At 35.8% G+C, this 26942-nt stretch overlaps 4 protein-coding genes across 7 annotated transcripts; 2 read left to right on the top strand and 2 right to left on the bottom strand.

Moving 5' to 3' along the window:
• The first annotated feature begins 467 nt into the window (after positions 1–467).
• On the top strand, positions 468–5536 carry LOC147501383 (serine/threonine-protein kinase STY13-like). The gene is made up of 6 exons (XM_086603792.1): positions 468–829; positions 2720–2849; positions 3835–4030; positions 4198–4322; positions 4418–4576; positions 4788–5536. The coding sequence occupies exons 1-6, from the start codon at positions 675–677 to the stop codon at positions 5112–5114; spliced, it is 1092 nt and encodes a 363-aa protein (XP_086459918.1). The 5' UTR covers positions 468–674; the 3' UTR covers positions 5115–5536.
• A 1055-nt stretch (positions 5537–6591) lies between these two features.
• LOC147501382 (G-box-binding factor 1-like) lies at positions 6592–12278 on the top strand. Of its 3 annotated transcripts, none has more exons than XM_086606432.1 (12): positions 6595–6705; positions 7211–7258; positions 7363–7449; positions 7556–7636; positions 7786–7955; positions 8053–8110; positions 8337–8379; positions 8481–8728; positions 9446–9523; positions 10823–10948; positions 11554–11762; positions 11940–12278. In XM_086606432.1, coding segments are annotated over exons 1-12 (1200 nt in total). In that variant the 5' UTR covers positions 6595–6654; the 3' UTR covers positions 11941–12278. The 3 variants fall into 3 exon arrangements, 2 of the variants coding, with proteins under 2 accessions (XP_086462558.1, XP_086462557.1); XM_086606431.1 differs by having other exon boundaries at positions 6596–6705; positions 7780–7955; XR_015221374.1 differs by lacking the exon at positions 11940–12278 and having other exon boundaries at positions 6592–6705; positions 7780–7955; positions 10706–10948; positions 11554–11799.
• A 2028-nt stretch (positions 12279–14306) lies between these two features.
• On the bottom strand, positions 14307–16073 carry LOC147501381 (arabinosyltransferase RRA3-like). 2 transcript variants are annotated; one of them, XM_086606429.1, is made up of 2 exons: positions 15774–16073; positions 14307–15681 (listed from the first exon to the last, which is right to left on the bottom strand). In XM_086606429.1, exons 1-2 carry the CDS (start codon positions 15819–15821, stop codon positions 14578–14580), a joined length of 1152 nt encoding a protein of 383 aa, XP_086462555.1. In that variant the 5' UTR covers positions 15822–16073; the 3' UTR covers positions 14307–14577. The 2 variants fall into 2 exon arrangements, with proteins under 2 accessions (XP_086462555.1, XP_086462554.1); XM_086606428.1 differs by having other exon boundaries at positions 14307–15686; positions 15774–16016.
• A 71-nt stretch (positions 16074–16144) lies between these two features.
• Positions 16145–22040, bottom strand: HVA22K (HVA22-like protein K). Its single transcript, XM_086606430.1, has 8 exons — positions 21692–22040; positions 21556–21614; positions 21384–21481; positions 20372–20423; positions 19666–19729; positions 18570–18665; positions 16723–16795; positions 16145–16624 (listed from the first exon to the last, which is right to left on the bottom strand). The coding sequence occupies exons 1-8, from the start codon at positions 21722–21724 to the stop codon at positions 16524–16526; spliced, it is 576 nt and encodes a 191-aa protein (XP_086462556.1). The 5' UTR covers positions 21725–22040; the 3' UTR covers positions 16145–16523.
• Positions 22041–26942: the final 4902 nt, after the last annotated feature.

Raw genomic sequence — 26942 nt, 5'->3', positions numbered from 1 at the left:
GATATAAATCGATATAAGTCATTAGTTGCATTTCCTAAAATGATTAAGTAGCGAAAAATGCGCGCTAATTGAAACCTCTAAGAACTTAATGTCAAGAGCTAAAATTCCTTTTAACATTAACAAGAGCTTTAAAAATTAAACTTTTTATTCCAAACATGTCCAAAATACTACCGCCTCGTAACATTAGCACTCCCCACCTAAATACAATAACACAAAATATGTCTAGCTTCAATCCTAGACCTAATATGTAAATATGTAAAAAGATGGAAGTGCCAAAGTACAAAACTCAATTTTTTTACAATTAATCTTAAATAAATACTATAGATTAACAGTTTTTATTAGGAATGAAAGGTAATCTCAATTTGAATTTTGAAGAAAAAAAGGGAACAAATGGGTCAGTTTCAGATAATATTTAATGACACCAAGGGTAAAAAACGAGTAACCATCTTCTCAATACAAAGTAGAAGTGTAGTTCTAGAAACATGTCTCTCCTCTGGTTCTTTACAAGTAAATAAACAAACACAAGTCATCACTACACTCACCCCAGTCACCCTATAAAAACACCAAAAAACTCCCCTTACTTCTTCATTACACACAACACACACACTCTCTCTCTCTCTCTCACATACACACACTGGTTTCTCTCTGTCTGTAAATGCAAGAAAGCTTTAACAATGGACCTTACTAGAAGTAATACGTCTGTTCTTGAAGAGATAGAAGAGAAAGAGCCCATGATTGTTCTTGATCAAAGCTTGATAATTGACCCTGAAGACCTTGACTATACTAATATGATCAGCGAGAATCCTCATTCTATTGTATATGAAGGATGGTGAGTCTTTTTTCTTGTTCTTGTTCTTTTCTTTAATCTTTCTTGCTTTCATGTTAAATGCTCTTTCTTTAACTTTTCTTTGATAATGTAGGCATGTGGCTTTGTTCAATGATTAATGATGCTGCAATCTGTTTTTTTTTTGTGAGTATTGAAATGGTGGGCTTGTTTGTTTTTGGTTCACTGTTTCAAGAAATCATGTTTCTTGAGTTCTGTTTGAGTTCTTGCGTTTGGTTCATTAGTAATGTTGCAATGGCGAGGCTATATTTTCTTGTTTTCACATACCATGTTCTATGTTTAACTTCGCTGTTGTTGAATTGTTTTGATAATGAGGATGTGTCCAATGTTCATTGATTAATAATGCTGTATTCTGTTCTTTGTTTCGAATGAAAAGGTGGGTTGGTTTGTTTAAAAAATCTTTAAATGATTCAAGAAATTTTGATTTTTGAAATTCTTCTCGAGTTCTTGTGTTTGGTTCATTAGTAATCCTGTAATATGTTTTTTGTTTGGAAAGAAATGGTCGGTGGGTTGTTTTGGGTTCACTGGTTCAAGAAATAATGTTTCTTGACTTCTGTTTGAGCTCGTGTGTTTGGTTTGTTAGTAATGGTTAGTTTTCTTGTTTTCGCATACCGCGTTCTTTGTTTAACTTGTATGTTCATTTTTATTGAAATTCTTTGAAGGCTGTGTTTAGCTTTCATTGATTAGTAATGCTGCATTCTGTTCTTTGTTTCAAAAGAAAAGGTGGGGTTGGTTGTGTTTGGTTTACTGATTCAAGAAAAGTTGATTCTTGTGTTTGGTTCATTAGTAATGCTGCAATGCGGGGTTAGATTTTTTTTTTTTTCTGTACTCTTTCTTGAATGCTTGTTCAGTTTTCTGTGGAAGTTTTTTCAATTAAGCCATCTCTGTTATCATGTATGGAAGATTTTTCAATCTGGTACAGCAGCTTTCTTTTAGGGCATGTTCTTAGTTGTAGATGAACGATTGTATCTTCTTTAATGCAGCCATGACAGAATCGGTAATTTCTTGGTTATGTAATGTAATGAGTTAAAAGGACGTAGAGATTAAATGTGGATACCCCATCTTCTGGGCATGGCAGTTGAACGATGGTTTCATTGCTGTTTCATTGGGGTTTAGTATTTTAATAAACTTTAATAAGAAATCATGCTTATGCGAAAAAGAGATGGCGAAGGGGCCGCTTCTTGACTAAGACACCAAGTAGGGTAGTCGCATGACACTTAGACAGCCCTTATATAATGTGCGAAAAAGATTTCCCGTCATGGCTGTCTGAATCTTAGACCCCATCGATACCATGGTGGCAGCTTGGTAGTGTGGCTGTGCCTTGCAATGCCTCTTTGGTAAATTGGTGCGAGGAGGTATGTGAGGGTCATGTTATTCTGGACCTTTTTGGCTTTGTTACAGCAGCATTTTCATTAAACTAGTACATATTGAGAAAATGTGTGTCGATTATTACTTGTCTTGGTGCCCTTTGATTTGAACCATTACCTGTGAAGGTAGGTCAATGACCCTGATATATATGGTACTTGTTTTTGAATGAAGAAGTTAAGTATTTATTTGGGATCAAGTAAAATGTAGACGTTCAATGATGATTTAAATGAACAAGATGTCTTATTTAAAAGTGTTGTTTCCATTGTAAACTGCGGATGCCCCATCTTTTTGGATCACATGGACCAACAACTCACAACATGAGAGGGAGGAACTAATATTAGAATTGTCTTATGTTAGGCATAAACTTCTGCATAGTAGCTTGTGCTTCAGTCTGGTATGAGTTGACACTTGTGATGATTCTCTTGTCAAAGTCCTTATACGTGTTTGTGGTCTGCTATGTTATATACCCTGTCTCGTTATTTATTTTCGTTAAACATTTCATAACAGGTACAAAGAAATTCCTGTTGCTATCAAGATTCTTCAACGAGATGTGACAACTGTGAGTCCAGAATCAAAAGAGAAGTTTCTGAGGGAGGTTACAGTGCTATCACGGGTGAAACATGACAATCTAGTCAAGGTGCGTTTTTGTTTAACTGATTGATCCCATTACCTTTTTTGTTATGGTGGTAGAAAGTATGAATTCTGAATTTTTTACTATCAAATTTGTTTATGACTGAATGCACAAAGATCTCCAGTAAATTTAGCCTTATTTAATCCAAGTAGATTTTAATTTTAGCTTGTTGCTTGACACAGTCACTGAACCAAAGGCGCCAGGATTTTCGAGCATGTGGTTCACTGGTTCAGCTAGTCATTTATTTACCATGCTACCCACGTTATAATACCCTGAAAGTTTTGTTTCTGGAATTTGCTTTTTTTAACAAACACATTGTCCTTTACTAAGATAACTGTAGCTCCTAAGGGGTTCACTTTTGTTGGTTTTCGTAGTATCTCCATCGATATTATATCTACCTTCCTCTCTTAATTATAGGTTCTTTTACTTGCTTAGAGCTCACATTTAGTCTCGACTTTATGTCTCGGGCTGACCAATGTTGTACCTGCATTTTAGATTCATGTGGACACACTTCCACAGGATAGGAGTGTGTTAGGTTACTGTAGGTCAGCATGTCGGAGACGTTGTAAAAGTTGGACACTGGATCAGGTTGTGTCATGTTTATGTTTATATAGTTTACGAGTCATTTCTCTATAGTTCAGTTTGAATTCGTCATAGTTACCACCTTGTAGATATGTATGTGAGAGTTTCCGTCATATCCTAGTACTTGACTCTTATATGTTCTTCTAAAATCGTGCAGAAATGAACAATGCATGTAATTTATTGATCTCTAAGTGTCCGGGAACTGTTTTTCTTTGAGTAGAAATGAATAGTTCACGACTCATATTTCATATATGCAGTCGACGACTTTGTAATTAAATATAAATTGCATCTTACTCTTCAGATATACCACACATATAACTGACTACTTTTGGTATTTAAGTATGGACATTCTATTGATAGTACTGGCTCATTATTCTTGATACTGACATAAGTTTTTGTGGTGTTACAGTTTATTGGTGCATCTCTGCAACCATATATGCTAATAGTCACGGAGCTGATGAAAGGTGGTTCACTTAAAAAGTATCTGTGGGACATGCGTCCAAGATGTCCAGATTTGCAGACCTCTCTAAACTTTGCATTAGAGATTGCTCGAGTGATGGAATGCTTACATTCTAATGGCATCATTCACCGTGACCTGAAGCCTGGTAAAGTTCTTTCCTGATTTTGCGAGGTTAACAAATTTAAAACTTTCATAGTTTATCTGTGTATTGCTCGTCTTCTATTTCGACTTGAATTTTAAATATAATAATCAAATATGGCTCAAGTTTATGCAAGTGAGTAATTCTACTGCTAAATGATTGTTGTTTTACAGGTAATGTGCTGTTAACAGAAGACCAAACAAAGGTTAAGCTGGCTGACTTTGGGCTAGCTCGGAAGGAGACGGTTACTGAAGCAATGTCTACTGAGATTGGTACTTACAGATGGATGGCCCCTGAGGTATCTCCTCTGCCGACTACTTGTTTGCTTTTGAAACTTGAAATAAATATGCTGTCACAAAGCATATTATGCTCAACCTTCTCCATTTTAATCAGTTGTGCAGCACAACCCCACTTCTACGTGGAGAGAAGAAACACTATGATCATAAGGTTGACATCTACAGCTTCTCCATGGTTTTGTGGGAACTGCTCACTAATCTTACACCGTTCACGGGGATGACCAGCATTCAAGCTGCATATGCTGTAGCTTCTAGGGTATGCACTTTTGTCTTGTTTCCAGAGAAACTCACTGTAATGTAACAAGAGAAAAACATATTGTACCATATTCTTCATTGTTAAGAGAAACTTGTCTCGTAATAGGACTTGTATCTTGCATCTAATCACTTATAGATGCGCTATTTCAGTGAACTGATTATTTGGTGTTCTACTTCTAATATATGTATTATATTGTTTCTAATGATTTCAGAAGCTAAGGCCTACTCTGGACAAGATTCCGTCAGAACTCATACCCCTCTTGGAGTCCAGTTGGGCTGAGGATCCGGTGATACGACCAGAGTTCAAGGATATCATCATCACATTGTCAAATATTCTTGGAATAGAAATCCCACACACAGAATCTGCAGAAACCACACCCACAGCAATGAACATATCTGAGCCACAAAACTTTGACCAGGCAGCTGATTCCCCTGGTACTCGTCACTTAATGGACAGGTCTGAAGACATGGATGGGAGGAAGTCTAGGAGTTCATCGCCGAGGTTTCTCAGTTGCTTTGAAAAATGTTTCACACATTAAAGTTGTCAGGATTTTGGTTTTGGATGCTTATATTTGTTGCTGGTCAGCCATGGTCAGAATGGAGAATGTGATTGGAGGGTGTGACATTCAGATGACATTTTGTAATCCCAGGAGGCTAGCTGTGTTTTTTTGTACCATAACTGTGAAGTGGAGCATTCTTTGATTTTTCATATCACTATGCCATGTACAGATCTAGAGAGAGAGCTGAACGGTAGTAGAGGCGGGAAAGAAAACACACATTTTTGTTTGAGATATAAATCATTTCATTTTTTGTGATTGTTTGGTATTCGTTATGAATTTCTTTCCTAGGTAGAATGCAGACAGGATTCTTATAATGAACTCCAAGGTGCTACTTGTATAGTTTTCTTGTAGATGCATATATGGTATTAGCCATTTAAGTGATAGAAGAAATTGTTATCCTGCATCTTCCGCAGGCAGTTTTTACTTTTCAGTGCTGCAATTTATGTATGTCAGTAGTCTCTACAAAGTTCTCTGTTATTGTTTGCCCCCCTGGCGTGGAAGTAGAGGGCCATTTGTATAACCCGTCTCTTTTGTACATTGATTGGACTAGAATATTGTAACTTCAATCGCATTCCTATATGTCTTTTGTTTTATTTTTCACATTTTGATTTTCTAGAACACTGAAACAATTTTGGTTTCTGAAACTCAATGTCTTTTCTATATTATTTATGAAAAGATCAACTAATGCCTGAGTAATTTTCAGTATGAAGAAGAATCCCGGAACTATGGTAAGTTACAAGTAACAACTAATGGGAAATTACATTGAAACATTCCGCCTAGAAAGGGAAATGATTTGAAGCAGGTAATTAGCTTAAAAAAGCAAATATTATCCCTTTTTTCTTTTTATCTCTTCTACCCACCACATCTAAAAAAAACCCTCCAAGTGAACTAACAGTTTTGTCTTTTTGTGAAACTCAATATACACGCCCAATAGTCCAATTTCTAAACAAATCATATAAAGATGCGTTTGAGTAAGTAGCAGTGTTCAAGATTCCGAACCGAATGTTGGAATTCCGCTGGATATTTTGGTTTTTAAAAAAATCAGAAAATACAACATAAAATCGAAATATTAATCATTCTAAAATTTTATCGAAATTAAAATTTAATATGGGTCGAAATATAGTCGATTTGGGTTTTTATATGATTAGTAGTTCATTTGCATGGGACCTTTTCCATTCAAGAGCTCTTTTATTATCTCACCCAAACATTTCCCCTTAATAAAAACTTACGTCACAATTACCACTATTGAATTGCGGAAAGTTCCACCAAAAGTCCAGAGTTCCGACAAATCAAACACACCAAAATTTAATATTAAAACTAAGGTGGTTGTGTCGTGGGCCTCAAGTTCAAGGACCAATAAAGAAGTGGACTGGAAAGTGGAGACAGGTGTGTGTATATCTTACGTACACTTCACTTCACTCCCTCCCGTTTTAAAACTTAGGGTTTTACGTATATACATTTGAAACTACTTGTTTTAATATTTAGGACCCCTCACTTCGTTTTTGTGCAACTAAGCTTAATGGAAGAAGTGAGTGCACCTAAGTCTTTGAAACAAACTGCGTTACCTCAGGTTCTCTCTCTCTCTCTCTCTCTCCATACATGTATATTAACTAAATGATCTCTTTACATATGGATCCCAATGATAGTTCTACTATTTCTCTGAATATATGTAGAAATTAAGATTTATCTATCCAGAAAAAGTGCACGTTACATTTCGTGAAATCTTGCACTTGTAAATTACGTGGGACTTTGTGTTGATTGTTGACCCCATTAAATTAGGATGTCGGTTGGTTCTTGGGAAGTAATTAGTCGAGAAATGTTGGACTATGCCTGTTCTTTTCTATCTCTAGATAATAGTGTTATATATCTATCTAATGTTGATAAATAGTCATTCGGCAAGCAGAAATAGTACGCAACCGTTTCTAATGTTGAACTTCCATTTCGTTCTCATAATTATATATCCTTTAACTTTTTTGTGCTAAGACAAATGGCCTCGTTCAAAGTATGATTTAAGTTTCATAATACTTTTAGTCTAGCGTCTTGGTTATGTAATTATATTTTTTTTATTTTTACAGGAAACACCAAGTGCAACTGTATATCCTGATTGGCCGGCGAATATGCAGGTTTACCGTAACTATACGCTGGGACTTATATTGTCCTTGTGTATATTATTTGAAGAACTTAAGTGGAAGTATAGTAGTAGCTTATCATACATCTCTTTGAACAGGCATACTTTGCTGGAGCATCCACTCGGCCAGCCTCTTTCACTGCACCTGACTCATCTGCTCCAGCTCCTTATCACTGTGGAAGCCAGGTGATTATCTCTGATACTCGGATGTTACACGGTTGTTTTGATAGATATATGGTTATATGACAGCTAAGGATGGAAGTTTTTATTTCTGTTTCCTGCTACTTTTCAGCAATCAAATTTTGGCACCCCAGTTCCATACTCTTTTATACATCCACAGGGTGGCCTTTACTCTCACCCTAACATTCCTGTGGTAAACACATTCTCTTTTTCGTTTCCCTTTTTTTCTTATTCTTTGTTTTGTGTGCGTGTGTGCCTGCCCGCCCGCCCGCCCTGGGGCTTTTCATATTAAAAGTGCCACTAAACGTAAGAGTTAAATCACATTTCTCTGTATAGCTGCAGACTGCACCATCAATACGTACACGGACAGAAAGAAAAGTTCTCACTGAAAATTACCAGAGTTCAATTAACGATCTCAAGGGAAGTTCAGGAAATTCAAAAATGGTTAACATGAAATCTGGAGAGAGTGGATTGGTGGCTTTAGGTCTCAAAACTGGTAGCATATCACAACGGTAAGTTTAAGCTAAATTACACTTTACATGTTCGTCAGTCTCTTGTCCATACAACTCACTTTTTTCTGGTTTTTTGATTGAAATTGCCTCCAAACAGCGCTGAGAGTGAACGTGAATGCTCATCAAATACAAGTGACGAGGATATGACAGAAAAAGTAAGCATTTGTTCTGTACGATCTTTGATGACTAAGCAGACTTGATTGTTTGGTTTACTATCTATATATAAGAAGGATACTTCAAAGTAACATACCAGAGCAAGCGTTAACTTTGTAAAATTTGTGTTTGATCATTCGCACATGTTTTATTGATTACGACACAACGTGTAAAATACTAAAATGCCTCTAAATTAGGACTTACCCAATGTTACTTTATCTTTGTCAGGGCACAAGCAACAGAAGGAGCTCTGATCAGATGCTTGCAGTTGGTACTGTTATCATTTCAAAATTACATTAGATTCTAGAATAACAATTGTTGTTCATAAATGAATGTCATATTTGTGTTAGTTAACATCAAGAGCTTTCACAGGTAAAAATGCACGGAAGTGTGCTACTCAGGATATTGGTTCTGGCATTGAACCATCTTTCAGTGAAAGGGGACAAGCTGCTTCAAGCATTCCAGCATTCAAGCCAGGGAATCCCGAGTTTGACCTTCATAGGGCATCCCCTGCTGGAGCATTGTTAAATACAAGACCGTATGCATCTGGTGTATCGCAGCCAGTTACTCCAGTTACTATGGTTGGCTGTGAAGGAGTTGTATCTGGACAATGGATTCTGGTATTCAACTTGCAGAAACTTGTTACATCTATGTTGAATTATATGATATATATGTTTCATCTTCTTTCTCCTTCAAAGGCGTCAAGCTTGGTCATGTTGATTTGGTCCATGATCGAAACATTTTCAGTTTTATGCCTCGATAAGAAGTGGTATGCTAGATGAATCACACAAGACAGAACTCGTGGAATTAGCAATGTATTCGAGTTGATTTCAAAAGATTTTAATTTGTGCACGAGTGAGCTACATAGTGGAGCTAAAAATTGTGTGCCTAAAAGCTTTATTTTTGGGCTACAATTCTAGATGTATGGTCATTGTAGATTTGGCATGTGTATCGTATGAAGTTCATAAAGTGAACAAAAAATAATCTATATACGAGAAGAACTACTCTTAATACCTCTTAAATGGTATAGTCGTATAGATGCTGTTCAAAAATCATATGCAACGTAGGTTGTCATTTACTTAGTTCAAACAATTAAGTGGCACATGGAACTCTTGCTGACATTGCAAGAAACAAGTACTCTTTTCTTATAATGATTATACTAGTATAACAATTTCATCATTTATCTTGGGTATTTGGCAATTTCATTTCAGTTCATCATTGAATTTTATTTTATTTTATTTCTGGTTTTTGGTTTTTTTCAATTTTATTCTTTAGGGTTTATGTTAACTACAACGAATATTCTTGTACTTTTGCTGACTTGACTTTTACTCTAATAGGACGAACATGAACTGAAAAGACAGAGGAGGATGCAGTCTAATAGGGAGTCTGCTAGGAGGTCAAGATTAAAGAAGCAGGTGCGCATGATAACTATGAAATTTATGGTTCAGAAAAATCTGTCACCTCCTCATTTGCTTGAAAAACTTTGAGTGACTATTGGCCAGCATCTGTTTTAGTGTGGCTTACAGTTTGTAAATAGGGACTTAGTCTTGGTATTGTAAAAAACATGATTATTCGGAGATCCAGTTTTAGTTTCAAGAATAGGAAAAATTATTTCACAGTTCCATTCCATTCTAAATTTTATTTCTTTTTTCCATCGGAAAAAAAAACTCATTTTAGTCTTGGTAAAAAGTCTTAAGTATTTCAGTAGCATGCATTATTATAAAAAAAAAGTTTGGAAAGTCTCTTGTATACTAACTCATTATTATAAAGATTTGGAGTCTCTTGTACTAACTCTGTTGCGATAACATAACAATTGGAAGGTGTAGCAAAGCATGTTTTGTGCTTATTCACAACTTTTATGTAAGAGCTCGTATATATTATGAAATCACTATAGACTACGTCTGCAATGTGCTAAAATTGAGTCGCTACTTTGAGGAAATCTCAGATACTTTCAGTGGTGTTTATGTAAGAGTGTCATCCATTCCTTAGGGGATTCGCAGTGCTGGACAGTCTCACGCACCCATATATATGACAAGTACCTACACAGTTCTATGCTACATATATAAACGATTAGTATATCATGTTTAGAAAGAGCATAGTTTACATACAATACTGCTGACTGCTTTTTTTTTTTGCTAAGTGAACAGATTGTATTGATGTGTTGAAATATACATAAGTACATTACACATCAGGTTTAGTTGAAGGTGAGGACTGCATCATTGTAAATAGCATATTTTCCCTACTAGGTAGGTCCTATATACATTTATCAATCATATGCGCAACACCCCTTGGTTAGTTTACAAATCTATAGATCGGCATAAAATGCATTTCCCATTTGGTGACCCAGTTGTAAATGCTGACTGCTGTCCGACACCCCCTATTACATCGTTATCTCTGTTATATACTTATATCGTATTACCTTTTAGCAAAGATTTATATACTTCTGCTATAAGAGTCTCTCACCTGATATAACTGTAACTTTTTTCTTTTTACTATATACACAATTACCTTTTAGCAAAAAAAAAACTTATATATGTATTAATAAATCTCTCGAAGTGTAACAATGAGTTTGGAGATGTTGGTCTTTGTCATTGCAGAAGTCACTCCAAATGATGCTAAGGGAGGCCCTTGATTGGACTTTGGCAACATAAATCATACGTGCATCCTAGACTGCCTTTTTTTGTCTTTTTTCATTTCCTTATTTGTTTTACCAGGCAGAAGGTGAAGATTTACAAACAAAGGTGAAGAAACTGAACAACGAGAATAATACACTAAAAACAGAGCTTCTGAGGCTTGCTGAGGAGTGCCAGAATATCGAAATGGAAAATAGTTCAATTATGGTTAGTGATTAGATATCTTTCCACTTAGTGCTCAGTTTTTTCCGTACACATAAATGTTTATACTTCAAATTTTGTATCCTACTGTGATAGATATATAGTTTGCTTATTTTGCTATGTACAATGTGTCCGTTCTCTTTAATGTTGAACTATTTCTAGTGAATCCACAATTTGGAAATACTTTTTGTACATATTCCAGATTGTGACATTAATTTGTCAACCTTATCTCCTGTGAAAAAGAAAAAATAAGAACAAATCTTAAAACCAAGGGTGTAGTTTGGCAGGCTAACCTTCGAGCTTTAAGTAACAATCCTGTTGTTGGTAACGTATGGACAATTACAATCCAAGAATTTGGCACTAAATTGTAATTGGAGTTTGCGTATAACATAAGAACCATCTGAAATGATGTTTTCTAACACATCCATTTAGACTAAAAGGAAAACCGCAAGAATCCCCACGGTGGCAGTTGGGAGTTCCCAGTTGGGAGTTGGAACCTTGCAATGCTTTATCTTAGTAAGAATAATATATAATGTGCTTTTATATAAGCATATATTTCTATTTGAATGTGAAGTGAAGAATTTCTACCAAAGTTTTTTTCGCTAAAACAGGTGGATCTGAAAGAGTTGTACGGAGAAGAACTTACATCCATTCTTGAAAATGACCAAGTTGAAGATGGCCATTCGGGAGTATTAAACCCTGATAGGCTTGATAGCGGTGAGGGAGAGAACAAAATACGGGATTGTTCAGGGGGGAGCAACTCAGTTTCTGATGGATATCAATGTCAAGAGACGTCGAAGCAGATGCTAACTGAATACTGGTATTCTTTTCATACTAACTCAGAGCTTCAGTTTTTAGATTTTGTCTTTGCTCATTTGGTATGTACATTGCTTACCTGAGTAGGAGCTCTTAAGTCTTAACCTGAAACCAACATAACCGATGAAAGCAGGATTCTATCCAATTAGTCAATTTCTTATGCCACTGGTTTGAAATGCAGATTCTGAAAGAGGGTACAATAGTACACTTCAATTAGGCTCCTGTTGGAGTGGATGCATTAAGGCGGATTTGGACTGACCAATGAAGATATGACCGTTCATATATACAGTCGATAAACATATATATATATATATCAGATTTTGTATCTTTTCCTTTTCTTCTGGAATGACTTTAGTGCTAGTGGAGATGCAACTGGATTTGCAGGAGTTGCCGAATAATATCCATTTTTTGAGCATAACACTCAAAACATGGTGTACATACATGCATAATTTGATCATTACCCATTTGTTATGCGTAACTAGATTTTGCAAATGGTTTATACCATTATCCATTTCGCAAATGGCTTATTACCATTATCCCCAAGTTGTTGGTCGTCCTTATACCACTTCCTAGGGGTGTCTCTCTTTGCCGAATTTTTGATTTTTTTGAAATCCGACTAGAAATTGGTCGGGCTTTGGGTGTAGTTTTCATGGGCCGATTTTCTAATTTTCAAAATTCGAAAAAATTGGATCGGATTCGGATATAATTCTAAAAACCGATCTGATATCCAATCCGAAAATTCTGATATATAGCCGATCCGAAATTTCCGATATTATTGCAAATTTATTCCGAAAATATATACTTCTCTCACTATCCACTCGACCAAATCTTGACTAGATCTCGACCATTCATTCATTTTCTAGTTTTTTACTTCCAAAAACAAAACATAACCTAGCCGCTACTTCCCCACTTGACCACTCCACTGTCATTACACCGTCTGCCATAACAATGATATGAAAAAAAAATGTCATTGAGTCATACAATGACTTCCAAACCAATTCAAAAGCCAAATTCCAATAGATAGAATGTTATGTAAAGCTATTTAGAGTCCAAAACCAAAATCCATTATTCATGTAGACATTTCATGCTTCAATTTCCACACACGAAAAAAGATTGAAACATTACAAATACCCAGACCTCAACAGAATGCAATGTTTGCTGTTGGTGGCTGAATGTTCTTTTTTTAATTTTTTCTTGGATCACTTGTTTGAATGAAAATGAATTTTCTCAGTAAACAAGTGTGTATTGTTGTTGGTATATTGGTGTTGTGGACATGGTTTTCTCTCCCTACAATGAATATTGGCGTATGATATTCCAAAAATAATTGAAAGTAAAGAGATCTTAGAAAATTTACCAAATATTCTGAAATTTCCGAGTTATTCTGAAATTTCCGAAATTGAAAATATATTTTGAATCTGAAAAAATAATTGGATCGGATTTGGCTACCATATTAGGTTACGAAAAAATTCGGAAAAATTCCAAATAGGTTAATCCGATCCGAAATCACCCCTACCACTTCCTATAATTGTGCGGTTAAGTTTTTTAGATGGGCAAGCAGACTCGTTCATTAAAAGTTTAAAACAACAGCGGCTAAAAGGCGAGAGAGAGAGACAACACCACATCATTCCATACGTTTTCGACACCTTTGGTTTCCAACGTGATGAATGTTGGTCCTGAAGTGCCAAATATGTACTGAAGGATTAGCTGTTAAAGAAAAGATTAGCAACACATTTGTAATAAGCCTGTCTTCTAACATTGTCCTGTTATCATGGCAAAAACAAAGGCGTATAAATATAACTATTGTGTTGCTATTCGGAAAAGAGTACCAATACAACTTGTAACACGCCTTCCTCTAACTTTGTAATATAAAGATTTCAGACTGACAGTCTACTGTTCACCCAAGATATGTATATAAGATTAGTATAGACAGGGTGCTTGCCATGTTAATGCTGAAGGAAGAACGATAACCATATCCTTTTTGAAAAAGAGAAAAAGATCCTAACAAGAAAGCTTTAATTATAGATCCACACAGAGGAGGTACAAGAACAAAAAAAATAGCTTCCATGTGTTGTTTTACATTAGCTATTTAGCTTCTAATGACAAAACAAGCTATGAAGATCAATAGATGATCCCTTCGGGTATTTCACTTACTGAAGAAAACACAACACGAGCATGAATCATTCGTAATATATAATAGACTAGTTCATCCTTAATAAATGTGGCCTCAACTAGATTGAATTTCTCTAGCAAATACCATTACATACACAGAAGACCAGAATCCAGAATCTCCTTTCCTTCCCCTCTAGATCAGTACATTACTAGAAACACCATAATAAGGATAAGGTTTCCATCGCAGAAGGTGCCATTTGAACATGCTTTCTCTTAAACAGAATGGACATGTTCGTGAGGCAACTTATATATAACACTATATAAACTGCTCAAGACACTATATAACATATCCGTTAACGAACAGTCCATTTAAGAGAAAGCTTGGCCATTTCAATGTCGACGTTCTTATAAAGTTGGATTCAACAAGAAGTAAATTGTACACCAGGAAAGTATATTTAAACTTGCACACGGAGAAAAGCATAACTTTTTGTATCAGAATACATAATTATCAGTAGGTATCTTTATACCTAAACACAAAAAACTCGTACATGTGTTGGTAAAAAAAGCAAAAAATTCCATAAGGGAACTCAATCAGGGTAGCAATGTACTTAATTTGTAAAGCTCCCAAAGGTAAATTCAAATGTATAATGTGCCCATGCCTCTATCGTCCACGGTAGAGTCCCTTAATAAATGTCAGCAAATACATGCCACTACCATTTAGAACCATCTGGAAAGGGTTTCAATGCATCTTGTTTGCCGTGAACATAGAACTCGACAACTGCTTTCATCCTAGGAAGTTTATCAGGATGGTAATTCACATGAATGATGACTGGCTTTAACTTGCTCAACTTAGCATCTTTCCGCACAGTCTTAAAGAGCACTTTGCTGTTCATAAAATTAAACATATCCATAGTTCGTTTGGAAGCATGAAGCCCATCGTAGCCAGGATGTGAAGGATAAAAGAGTTCCTCATTAAAGACTGCTTGGTCCCATGAGTTTGGCTCCCGAGAAAGCCTTCCAGCGACACGATCCAAAAGCTCAATTGCAGGAAGTGTGGGTCTAATGTAAAAGAAACCAGAATTATAAACCCATATCCGCATCGTATGTGCATATCTAGACCAACCCATTGCGGGCTCATCAAACACATCGTTATATCCATAAGCTGTCGAGTTATCATGCCCATCACTCATGGACTCCACATCTGAATCCCGATAAATATGATTAAACGGGTTTTGCAAATACACAATATCCACATCCGACAAAAGAACACTATACCCAAGCTGCAAGAACTCTCTCAGCACCCTAAACTTCAACCCCGACACAGCATGACTATCACCCATCCTAGCAATAGAGTCAATACCCTCATCAGGATCCCTTTTATAAACAGGAACACCTTTCGATTTACAAAAATTCTCAATCTCATCATCCAACGCAACAACAATATAATTCAATATACCCACATTCTTAATATTCGTAAACCAAACCTCCAACATTTCCTTCACACTAGCAGTAGCTAATCCAACTATAAGCTCTTTCCTAACAGCTACTTTCTCAAGTATCTTAGCTAGCCTAGGGTTTACCGACTCGTCAGGAAGAACAGTCGGGTTCGTCCTCAATCCCTTAACCGTACCAAATGGCCCCGCCTTATGATTCTCACCTAAGACTAAAAACTGCTTCTGTGCTTGGTCTCTCCCTTGGTCAGCTAATCTAAGCTTCTCATTTAATTCCCTGACTTGTTTTTTCAACTCTGAATTTTTCTCTGATACTGAAACTAACTCTGATTTTAACATGTTCACTCGTTCTGACGGTTCACACTGTGCTGAACGAATCTAGAAAGTCAAAATTAACGTAAAACATGTATAAAATAAAGTCAAAATTATAATGAAATTCATATCTAATTACAAACCTGGAGATTGGCTTTTGCGATTTGAATCGGAGCCGATGAAGAATCCATGTGGATAGAAAAAAGCGAAGACACAACCGAGGAAAACTCCAATACCAATCGCGATTGCAATTCTGGATCCACCTAATGATGAGTTTCCAATACCAATACCAATACCACTATCACTACTGTTTCTTCCAACCGTCATTTTTTTGAGTTTGAGACTTGAGAGAGAGAGAGAGAGAGTGGGAGATGAGAAATGAGGAAAGTGAAACTGAAATCGGTAATTATATTTTTCTTTTCTTTTATACACACGTATACCATATTTGACTTTGTATGTATCATTAACAGAGACAATCAGAGGAGATAAGCAACTGAATATATTCAACCTGTGATGGTGACAAAAAAAATTTGTATTCAAATTGTGCCCTGTTTAGAATGAATGGAGCTAATCAGAAGGAGAAAAGTAACTGAATCCCGCAATCCTTATTTTAACAAGAGGATTCCCCAACAAAAGTCAATTACAAACGAGACAGTGGACAGTGGTGAGATACAGCTTCCACCCCACAAGCCTGTCCACTCGAAGCCCTTTCTAACCTCTGAACTTGATCTAGACTGAGATATCTAATACTGATTGACGAAAAAACAAGAGCATCTTGCACCCAGTTTGCCAATACATATTCTAAACTATAGCCAATCTAGGAATGGGGATATTTACAGACTTGGTGGTACAGAACTAACTACTCTGGTGAAACACACAAGGAACTGCAGGTATCAGTCATCGTGGTCTGACTCAGAACTATGGATTTGCGTTGTCGGTGGAGCTTCAATGGCATTGTGACCTCGTGATGCCACTGGATGAATGATGTGGTTTGCTGATTTACATAAAAAGATAACAGATTTAGCCCAGAGATGCGATAACTAGCAGAATGAATTAGAACAGGTAGCAAATACACAACAAATAGATCACTACCTGAGGAGTAGATCTTCATGAACAATGCTTGCACAAACTGAATTTCTGTTTGGTGTGCATTTAAGAACTTCGCCTGAAACCAGAAATTGAATGAACATTTATCAGTTATTTCAGCACCAATAAGTTTGAAATACCAGCCGGAGTTTCATATGGACTCCCCCACTCCCATTTGAAAACACACAACAGGCTAAGAATAACTATCACCACTGTGTTAGGAAAAACAATAAGATAATGTTCAAATCCCCTTTGTCAATTTCATAGGGATAACCTCAATTCCATTGGAAAACACACATGCATAGACGGATTAGGAAATTCAATTTATTTCCAATTCAAACATGTATCACCGAAATTATTTTACTAAAGTAGGCTAAGAATAACTATCACAGTTGCATTACATTCTATACAAAATCCTATTAATATTTGTTCAACAGATCCTAAAAAGCAAAATTAATGGAAAGTCGGCCTCATCATAACACCACACGATAAACCAATACTGAAGTATGACAAACATATTTAAGTTTCTCGATGCTTCACAAACACCAGCATAGGAAGAACTTATCAAAGAATATCTTTTTCGATAGTCAGAACTTTATTCCCTAATCCGCTTTACTCCACGATCCCCCGGTGGTGGAAAATCAAACCTAAGATCTTGGACGCAACCTCCCAAATCTTAACCAGTAGGCTACTGGACAATTTCACAAGTTATCACGGGTTTACAAAGTGAATGTAGCTTCGCCTGGTAGCTCAATGTTGTGCAAGTGTCAATACACTAATACTGGTCTATACATTTGCTACTACTAGAATACTAATGTAATAGGCATCTCTAGTGGGCCTTTTCTTTATTTACTTAATTTTATTAGCCATGTCGGCCCAATGAATAAAACCCAGCTATAGTATTTTGTTAAGGAGGCAAGGTTATAATTAGGAGTGTGCACGGGTCGGGTTTGGGACTAAACCGACAACCTAACCGACCCTATCGGTTTATACATTACAGTAACTGAACCAATGTCCAGTCTAACCAATACCCAAACCGAACCGACTGGGTTATTAACCGACCCGAACAAACCAGTTTTCACATATTCTTATATTAAATCAAATTAAATATGTATATCCTAATAAATATTATGTATAGCAGGTCGGTTCGGTTCAGGTTTGGAATTAAACCGACCCTATCGATTTTCATATATTCATAACCAAACCGAACCGACTAATAAACATAACCGACCCAAACCGGCTAGTTCGGTTCTGTCAGTTTCGCTGGTTCTGTCGTGGACTCTTTGGTTTGTTCTTCTTTCTTTTCATTTTTTTTTTGGAGAAAGAATTTTCCAATGATTTACTTTTGATCATTGGATTATTGATAAACTTCAAGATTAGCATTTGATAGAAGACCACTAGATTGTGTACCCATGGGTAATTAATGATCTCCAAAATCTAGTGCATGGAGTGAAAAAAGATTTAGTTAGTTTCCATAAATGACATTTATATCTTTTGTTATTACTTGATTTAACACTTTGAAAAGAAACTTTGAGGCCTTCCCTAATTTGTGGCCTTATGCAACCGCCTAACTCACCTTATGGACGAGCCGGCACTATTTGGGTTGAAACCCTAGTTATTAATTGATTGTTTTATTATTCTGCTGCGTAATTCACATCAAATACTCTAGGCTTACAAATTATCATAGCCTCTGTATAAAGATAAAACTTCAAAGGATGATGCTCAAACATCACAGATGCCTTGTTTGATTAGTCGCTCATACTCGAGACTAATATTCTTTTTAATCAAGAATCATATAAAAATACAAACATTGGATTTTGTGCACCTTAAACAACAGTGACCATAGGAGTTACCGTTTCACTGTATGCGAAGCCTGCTATTTGGTCAAGCCTAGCTTGATGCCTCAAAAGGAAAGGACGAATATGCCTCATGTACAAATGCTTAGCCCCCTGATAAACAGCAACCAGAAGAACAACATCAAAATGAAACACCTACTAATCAAATACTACGCTATAAAGTATAAACCATTGATTCTGAAAATCATCTGCGGCTACAAGTAAAGGAAAATACTGGCAATAAGAAGCACAAAAAAATTGCCTATCAAAAAAAAAGAAGCACAAAATACTACGCTATAAAGTATAAACCATTGATTCTGAAAATCTTCTGCGGCTACAAGTAAAGGAAACAAGATATTTTTCTCCTTTCTGCAAAGCAGTTGCAAAAGTAGTATTTCAAAACAGCCACAAAAGTTGATATTAGCAAGCTCCCTGTATGTTCATTCTCATTCCAATGTCCCCAAACACAAGGACATCAATATCATCCAAAATCTTTGGTTTTTCTTTTTTGCACGATGGTTACAAGGGGGGCAAAGGTATCAATGTCCATATAGCATCATTAAGAAACATCATGTATCTGAAATAAAATTATTAGCTAAAAAATGACTACAGAGTGAAGAATGAGAGGCTTAAGAGTTAGTTTATGAACAGGTTCTGCTTTCCTATGCTATTATTCTCCCTACAATAGAGTTAATGTACTGACAACCTTATTAGCTATTTTAAAATGTGTTGAATGCTTTATCAATGTGCATCTTAACATGTCCGGCTTGAGGCTTTGAGGAAGGCTCTTTTCGAGTCAATAGTCAACTTTTTATTTTTATTTACTTCTTTCATATTTCTTTTGCTTTTGAGTGACTACTACTGGTTAAGAAACATCAGTTATCCATCTGAAGCTTGCAAATACAGAATTAAAGTACAATGAAAACATCCAGCTTAGAAAATATTACATCCCATGACTTGTCTTCAATGTCATTCACCTCTGTATTTTCTTTTCCCTTTTACTTAAGCCCTACATTTTGTGGACTTTTTCAAACCCCGCCAACCATTTATTTCTGAATACTATTAAAGTTTTGAGACCATGCTTTCGAAGTAAAGGGCTTTAATATAAGCTTACATCGGCTGATGGAAGTTGGAGCCAAACAAGAAATGCAAACTTCATGTGATAATAGAATGGAAACCTGCAACCAAACACACAAATTAGATAGGAGTAGTACCAGGGGCATCAATGCACCGAGTACATGCACAAACATACTCATTCAACCTATGGGTCGGAAAAGCAAGTATGAGATTTGTGCGTATCAACCTATGTATGAAAAGAAAGTAAAAATTGCTTAAACGCAGTAATCCGGAAAAACAAAATGGGGAAAAAAGGACAGATATCCAAATACACACACACGCACTCATTCAACCTATGGGTCGACAAAGTGATCATCAGATTTGCAAACAAGATACAATTCAAAACTTGAAAGAGAAGGTTAGAACAAGAATGTGTTTGGTCGTGTAAATAAAAAGAAAGACACTTACGGCAAATATTAGGAAGTTGGATCTCAAATAGGAGGGGAATTGTCGAGGAGAAAATCTACCAAGTGATAGAAATTTGTAAATAACAACCAATCTTTCTATACTATCACTACTTTCACAGATATGAAATTCTGATTGTTTGTTCTATTTTATATTTTTGATCGGGAACTCTGATTATTTTATGACAACACTTTGAAACAGCTATCTTATTTAACAAAACTCGTTGATTTTTTTATTTTTTTTTTTATTTTATTTTTTTGTAACAAAACTCGTTGATATTAAAGCCAAGAATTGTTTACCAATATAGTATTTTGTCTGTAAACACTTCCGCAATGCTGAAAGAACCATATGCTGCAAATATTGGAGGAAATAACATGTTTAATCAATAAGCAATGCTGGAAATTTAAGAAAAACATAAATAAGAGATAGTAAAACACAATAGGGTGCAGAGGAGTTCACTGATACAAAAGGCAGTATAAAATTTTCATTAGCTGTTTTGGTCAATTTTAACACATAAAAATTAAAAAACTTAAGCATGGTAGAGATTTATGGAAGCCTTAGTCCATATCCAATTTACACACTAAAAATGATGGAGACACAGTAAATGTGTTTCATAACTACAGATTATGGAAGCCTTAGTCCATATCCAAGGCTTCTGTTTACATATACTTGTTTAACATGCTGGTCAATACGTAAAACATCATTTGACCTCACTTGTCCCATATTGTCCCATATTGTCTCACACCTGATGGACCTAACCAGGAAACATGATGTTGTACACAGTATACACTTGATATGTCCAATGAAGAACATATGTTTCAATCTTTGGACGGATTTAGACTGCTAGATGGTTCTCAATATTTAGGAACATAAACTACTTAACTACTTTTATGGACAGATAACCAGGCAACATAAACTCTCAAAAATGATAAATTAATAACAATAGGAATCAGAAAGTTTCAAAGAGTTTTACAGAATGTAGCATGTAAGAATATCAATGTCTAAAGAGAGACTATTGAAGCTTCAGTTGCAAGCGTCAAGATCATGTATTAGAAGGGATCATTCACATTCCTTGCCCTTTTCTATTGCAACTAAAAACCTATCAAAACCTCTAAAAGCATTCAATATTCCAACGTTAAAACAATGCTCTCAGTGAATTGTAAACTCTGAAATCTCCATCCATCGTAGTTAGTAACCTCTCTAAGAGATACCAACCCGTTATTGGATACATAAACTCCTACACACTCTTCCACTTTCTTAAAGCCATTAAACACATAATACAAATAACGCGCTTAAAAGTGTGATACTAACCTGCCCAATACAAGAGCCATTTTTTTTGGTCGTCCTGATTGTTATTCTCAATTGCTTTGAAAGTATTGTAGACAGGAAAAACAATCCCCACGGAACAACTAATACAAAAAACATGTATTAACTAAGTTTGAGCAACCAAAAAATTGAAATACAATAAATAAACTTGGCTTACCAAGCCGTTCGAAGAACAACATTTGATCCTAACGGACAGAGTAGCAACCGCAACCCAACCTAAAACAAAAACTTGTCAATATTATAAAATAATGTTTTAATTCATATATATAGAGAGAGAGAGAGAGATCGGTTACCTCGCTTGAGACAGCGGGCCCCAGAAGAGCCATAGTACGAAACCCTGACTTAGAGTACGTGTGTGTGAGTGTTTCGGAGTGATTGAGGATTTAGAGGAGAGGAGAGAGAGAGAGAGAAGTAAAAATTTTACTTCGTCAACGCAAACAGAACACAACACCCTGAATCTCTCTCTTGTTCTAACTTTCAGGCGTGTGTTATGGTGCCCCTCAAGTAATGTTGTTTTCGTGCTTCGGTAAAACACGATGAAATGGAATTTTGTATATATAAGGGAAACTGGGAAAGTATCACCTGATCCTTAAGGACCATTTTTTCGTTTCGCTCAAGTCCTTGAGACCTTTGTTTTTTGTTTGGGTCTTTTTTTTAACACTTTAGTTTATGAATATTAAGTACCAAGTATTTTCATTTTCTTTTCTAAATAATACTTGTACTTTATTTCTCACCTATTAGTACAACAAACTCTTAATTTAGTTCAATTTAGTACCTCCGTCTATTTTACATTTCAATCCGTCAAATTTGTATAATGGGGACCTCACGTGTTTAACCACGTGACCTGAGTTTCTCTAATTAGCGCCAATAACCCAATTAGTTAGTTATGAACAGACCCAAAAAAAATCCAAAAAAAAATCCAAAAAAAACCCCAAAAAAATCGAAAAAAACAGAGATCAAAGAGAGTAAAGTGTTGAACAAAAAACAGAGAGTAAAGAGTTTCATCCCTCTTTTGTCTCAGTTAGTGTTTTTAGAATCAAAATTATTCCATTATCTTTTGTTTAGTTTATTTAGGTCGAAAATTTTGGAGATTCGTATTGTATATTGATTGTATATTGAAATTGTAATTGTATATTGGGTTAGATAGACTTACCCCATTTTCAAAAAATATTAGTGATACCCCCCATTTGTAAGATCCAACGGCCGATTTTCTTCATCCTAAAAAAAAATCATCTCAGAGCCGTTGGATCTTGCAATTGGGGTGTAAGTCTAACTAACCCTTGTATATTTAGGTCGAAAGTTATTGAAATTGTATATTGCGACCCAAGAATAGGAGAATGCCAGGCAGGCCAAAGAAGCTACGGATGAAGGACTTTCATGAATCACTAAGTAAGAAAGCAGATGTTGTTAGTAGAAAAGGTAGAAAAATGATTTGTCAAAAATGTAAGAAGGTTGGCCACAACAGGAAAGGATGTAAGAGACATTAAATGCACCTGTAAGTTACTTAATTGAATTAAATTTTAGTTACTTAATTACTTTGAGTACTCACTAACTTTCATTATAGGAAAACCAAGTGAATGATGACACTCCTATGAATGAAGAAATGATTGGTAATTACATAAATGTGGAAATGAATGATGTCATACATGAAATGGGTTTGGATGATCGGATTCGGTCAAAACCCCGTATATTCCCAAAGGAAAGCCAAAGCCAAAGATAATGCTGTTAAAGAAATACCCCTAAAACCTGTAAGTATTTATTTTTAAAATTTATTTTATGTTGTTTGAAGGTCTCTTAGGAAAACCAAAACATGTAAGCTATTTAATTTATTCATTTTAATAGGTGAGAAAGTACAAAGAATCCAATTGTACCAAGAGGTGTTTTAAACTTAGTTGGTCCAAATGGTGCCATATTCACAAAGGTAATTGTTTGTGTATGTTCTTTTGTGTCCATTTATATTCATAGCTAAGTTAACTTCTTCTTTATTTATCTTCATAGCTTCCTAATCAGAAAAGAGGTAGATGGAGTGCTCTACTTGATCCAGCTGCTTCAACAGATGTTGAGCAATCAACTCCTAGTAACACTGCATCTATGCCAATCCCAGTTGAAGAATCAGTTCTTAGTAACACTGCATCCATGCCAACAGTAGTTGATCCAATGCTTGAAGTGGATACCCGAACTAATGCATCATCAACAAGTTCTGTCAGAGTAACATCATCAACAAGTTCTATCAGAGGAGCATCATTAGCCCAACCTATAACTCATACAAGGTCAATGGCTAGACATACCAGAAATACCACAACTGCAAAGAAAATAACTCCAAAGAAGATGGGTGGTAGACCTGCAACTCAGACAAGGTCAATGGCTGGTGGGCCTGCAACTCAGACAAGAGGAAAGGCACCTAGTGGTAAAGGGAATGCCAAAAGATGGCGTATCTAGTTGAGTACTCGTATGTAGTTGTGTTAGTACTCAACTAGATCGATTAATTGAAGCAAGCAACTCAATTGTTTTTTGTGTATGAATTTTTGTGTTTTTTTTTTTGTCTTTAGAGAATATGGATTATGGATTCAGTTTATATAGATAATAAGGATTATGTAGAGTTTTTGGATTCAGTTTGGATTCATTTTAATAGTTTTTGGATTCAGTTTATGGATTCCATTTAATAGTTTTTGGATTTAGTTTAATAGTTTTTGCGTGGAGTCGAGTTTTGGTTTTGGTTTTGTCAGAGTCAAGTTATGTTTGATCAAGTTTGTGGTGAAACAAGTTATGTCAGAGTCGAGTTTTGGTTTGAGTTTTTGGTTATGTCAGAGTCGAGTTTTGGTTTGAGTTTTTGGTTTTGTCAGAGTCGAGTTTTGGTTTTGGATTCAATTTTTGGTTTTGGTTCTGTTAGAGTCTAGTTTTGGTTTGCATTTTTGGTTCTGTCAGAGTCGAGTTTTGGTTTTGGATGTACACACCAAAAAACTATGTGAATGTACGCACCAAAAAAACTCTCTACAAGTTAAAACTCTGTTGAGCCCCATTATCACTTGGTTCTCACCATTCTTACTGGAAGTTTTGGTCTGCCAAAGTAAGGATGATACATACTATGTGGCATACCGTTGTCTGGATGATACATACTATATATCATCCTGTTGAGCCCCATTATCACTTGGTTCTCACCATTCTTACTGGAAGTTTTGGTCTGCCAAAGTAAGGATGGTACATACTATGTGGCATACCGTTGTCTGGATGATACATACTATATAGCATCCTGTTGATCCCCATTATCACTTGATTCTCACCATTCTTACTGGAAGTTTTGGTCTGCCAAAGTAAGGATGATACATACTATGTAGCATACCGTTGTCTGGATGATACATACTATATAGCATCCTGTTGAGCCCCATTATCACTTGGTTCTCACCATTCTTACTGGAAGTTTTGGTCTGCCAAAGTAAGGATGATACATATTATGTAGCATACCGTTGTCTGGATGATACATACTATATATCATCCTGTTGATCCCCATTATCACTTGGTTCTCACCATTCTTACTGGAAGTTTTGGTCTGCCAAAGTAAAGATGATATATACTATGTAGCATACCGTTGCCTGGATGATAGTTCATCGTGTTTTTTATTTTGGTTATTTGAATTTTGGTTTTGGTTTTTGACCAGGCAATGTTAGTTACCACTGATAACAAACTTATGAATGGCTATGCTATGAAAGCATTGAAACCCACTGCAAGGGTCTTCATTTTTTTTGGTTTATGAGAGTGATAATTTATCATATCGTCCATACAAGATCCTCATGAAACCAATTATGAGTTATGACGGAATGACAATCAGTTGGAGTCACTACATTAATGTATGGAAGTTCAAAGAAGGTGACAATCTTCAACAAATTGGAAAAAATAGTAATTTGGAATTTGGTTTTCTTTGTTTTTTTGTTAGAGATTTTGATGTTTAGAAGGTAGGAAGGTGAGTTGGTTGATGGGTACGTTTGAGTGTGTTTTCATGTGTTTGGATGTTTAGAAGGTAGGAATATGAGTTTGGTTGATGGAAATGGGTGGAAGAGGAGAATAAATGGGTTTGTCTGTTCGTAACTAACTAATTTGGTTATTTGCGCTAATTAGAGAAACCCAAGTCACGTAGTTAAATACGTGAGGTCCCTGTTAGACAAATTGGACGGATTGGGATGAAAAATAGACGGAGGTACTAAATTGAACTAAATTAAGAGTTTGTGGTACTAATAGGCGAGAAACAAAGTACGTGGTACTAAATAGTCATAAACTCTTTTACACTTTAGGTTGACCTATTTAGTAGGGGTGTGCACAGGTCGGTTCGGGTCGGGTTTGAGTCTAAACTAACAACCAAACAGACCCTATCGGTTTATATTTTTTTGGAACCGAACCGAACTAATTTCCAGCTAAATCGATACCCGAACCGAACCGATTGGATTACGATTTAACCAATATTAACCAACCTAAACCGACCGGTTTTTATATATTTTTAAATTAAATCAATTAAATATATATATTCTAATATATATTATATATATCAGGTCGATTCGGGTCAGATTTGAGACTAACCAGATGACCGAATTGATCCTATCGGTTTTCAAATATACTTAACTGAACCAAACTGACTCATAAACATAACCAACCCAAAACCGACTGGTTCAGTTCGTTTCAGTCGGTTTTCTCGGTTCAACCGGTTTTATCCCTACTATTTACTACATTAGTTCAAAGACATGTCGTGGTAGTAAAAAACCCTCTTCTATAAACTACTTGAGTAAACAACAACAACTTCACAAATTTGACATCTGTTTTGTCATGGAAACCAAAACGAACATGCATGCAAGTAGGATCCGAACTTCTAGTCTTCCATTTAACGACAAATTTTTGATTCCTGCTAATGGGCTTAGTAGTGGAGTATGGCTCTTATGGACCTCTAATATTAACATGCAAATCATTTTTTCATCTCAAAACATCATCCATGCAGAAATCTCTTTCGAAAATAGGCAAAACCATATGTTACTCTCCTTTATTTATGCGCCCCCTCAACCAAATGATAGGTGGTTTTTCTGGAACCATCTCAAAAGACAATGGCCTCACATGATTAATGATGACTGGGTTATCATAGGTGATTTTAATGAAGTTCAAAACCCTTGGGAGAAATTTGGAAAACCCTTCCAACATAGCAAATCTTCAAAAGAGCTTTCTTTTTTTTATCAATGCCGCCAAATTAAATGATATAGGTCTTGCTGGTGTTACCTATACGTGGACTAATAACCAAAAACTTTTTTAACTCACAAAAGAACGTCTGGATAAGGCTCTCATAAACACTTCTGCCCTCACTAACTACCCCAATGCAACTCTTTTTACTATACCTATTGTTTCGGCAGTAAACTGCTTCAACACAACGAGAGCAATGGTAAATAACACACTAAGAAACAGAGGAATTTGATGTTGGGGAGATGAAACCGAACCAAATAATGGCTGCCCTACATTACCCAAGATCCGTTCTCTAGGGATCAAGTTTCCAATTTCCTTATGAAAAATGGT

The sequence above is a fragment of the Coptis chinensis genome, chromosome 4 (genome assembly GCF_015680905.1).
Source record: "Coptis chinensis isolate HL-2020 chromosome 4, ASM1568090v1, whole genome shotgun sequence".
Taxonomy (NCBI): Eukaryota; Viridiplantae; Streptophyta; class Magnoliopsida; order Ranunculales; family Ranunculaceae; genus Coptis; species Coptis chinensis.
Note: the sequence above shows the minus strand (reverse complement) of the source record. Positions and strands in the feature narration are given on the sequence as shown.

Excerpts from the sequence above, each read along its gene's own strand:
- LOC147501383 (XM_086603792.1), top strand. The coding sequence starts at position 675 with ATGGACCTTACTAGAAGTAATACGTCTGTTCTTGAAGAGATAGAAGAG. Across the intron at positions 2,850-3,834 it reads AACATGACAATCTAGTCAAG|TTTATTGGTGCATCTCTGCA; the intron begins GTGCGTTTTTGT and ends GTGGTGTTACAG. Across the intron at positions 4,323-4,417 it reads ACAGATGGATGGCCCCTGAG|TTGTGCAGCACAACCCCACT; the intron begins GTATCTCCTCTG and ends CATTTTAATCAG.
- LOC147501381 (XM_086606428.1), bottom strand. The coding sequence starts at position 15,957 with ATGACGGTTGGAAGAAACAGTAGTGATAGTGGTATTGGTATTGGTATT. Across the intron at positions 15,687-15,773 it reads TCGCAAAAGCCAATCTCCAG|CACAGTGTGAACCGTCAGAA; the intron begins GTTTGTAATTAG and ends AGATTCGTTCAG.
- LOC147501382 (XM_086606431.1), top strand. The coding sequence starts at position 6,655 with ATGGAAGAAGTGAGTGCACCTAAGTCTTTGAAACAAACTGCGTTACCT. Across the intron at positions 8,380-8,480 it reads TGATCAGATGCTTGCAGTTG|GTAAAAATGCACGGAAGTGT; the intron begins GTACTGTTATCA and ends GAGCTTTCACAG. Across the intron at positions 10,949-11,553 it reads TGGAAAATAGTTCAATTATG|GTGGATCTGAAAGAGTTGTA; the intron begins GTTAGTGATTAG and ends TCGCTAAAACAG.
- HVA22K (XM_086606430.1), bottom strand. The coding sequence starts at position 21,724 with ATGGCTCTTCTGGGGCCCGCTGTCTCAAGCGAG. Across the intron at positions 21,615-21,691 it reads GGCCCGCTGTCTCAAGCGAG|GTTGGGTTGCGGTTGCTACT; the intron begins GTAACCGATCTC and ends TTTTTGTTTTAG. Across the intron at positions 18,666-19,665 it reads TCCAACTTCCATCAGCCGAT|GGGGCTAAGCATTTGTACAT; the intron begins GTAAGCTTATAT and ends GCTGTTTATCAG.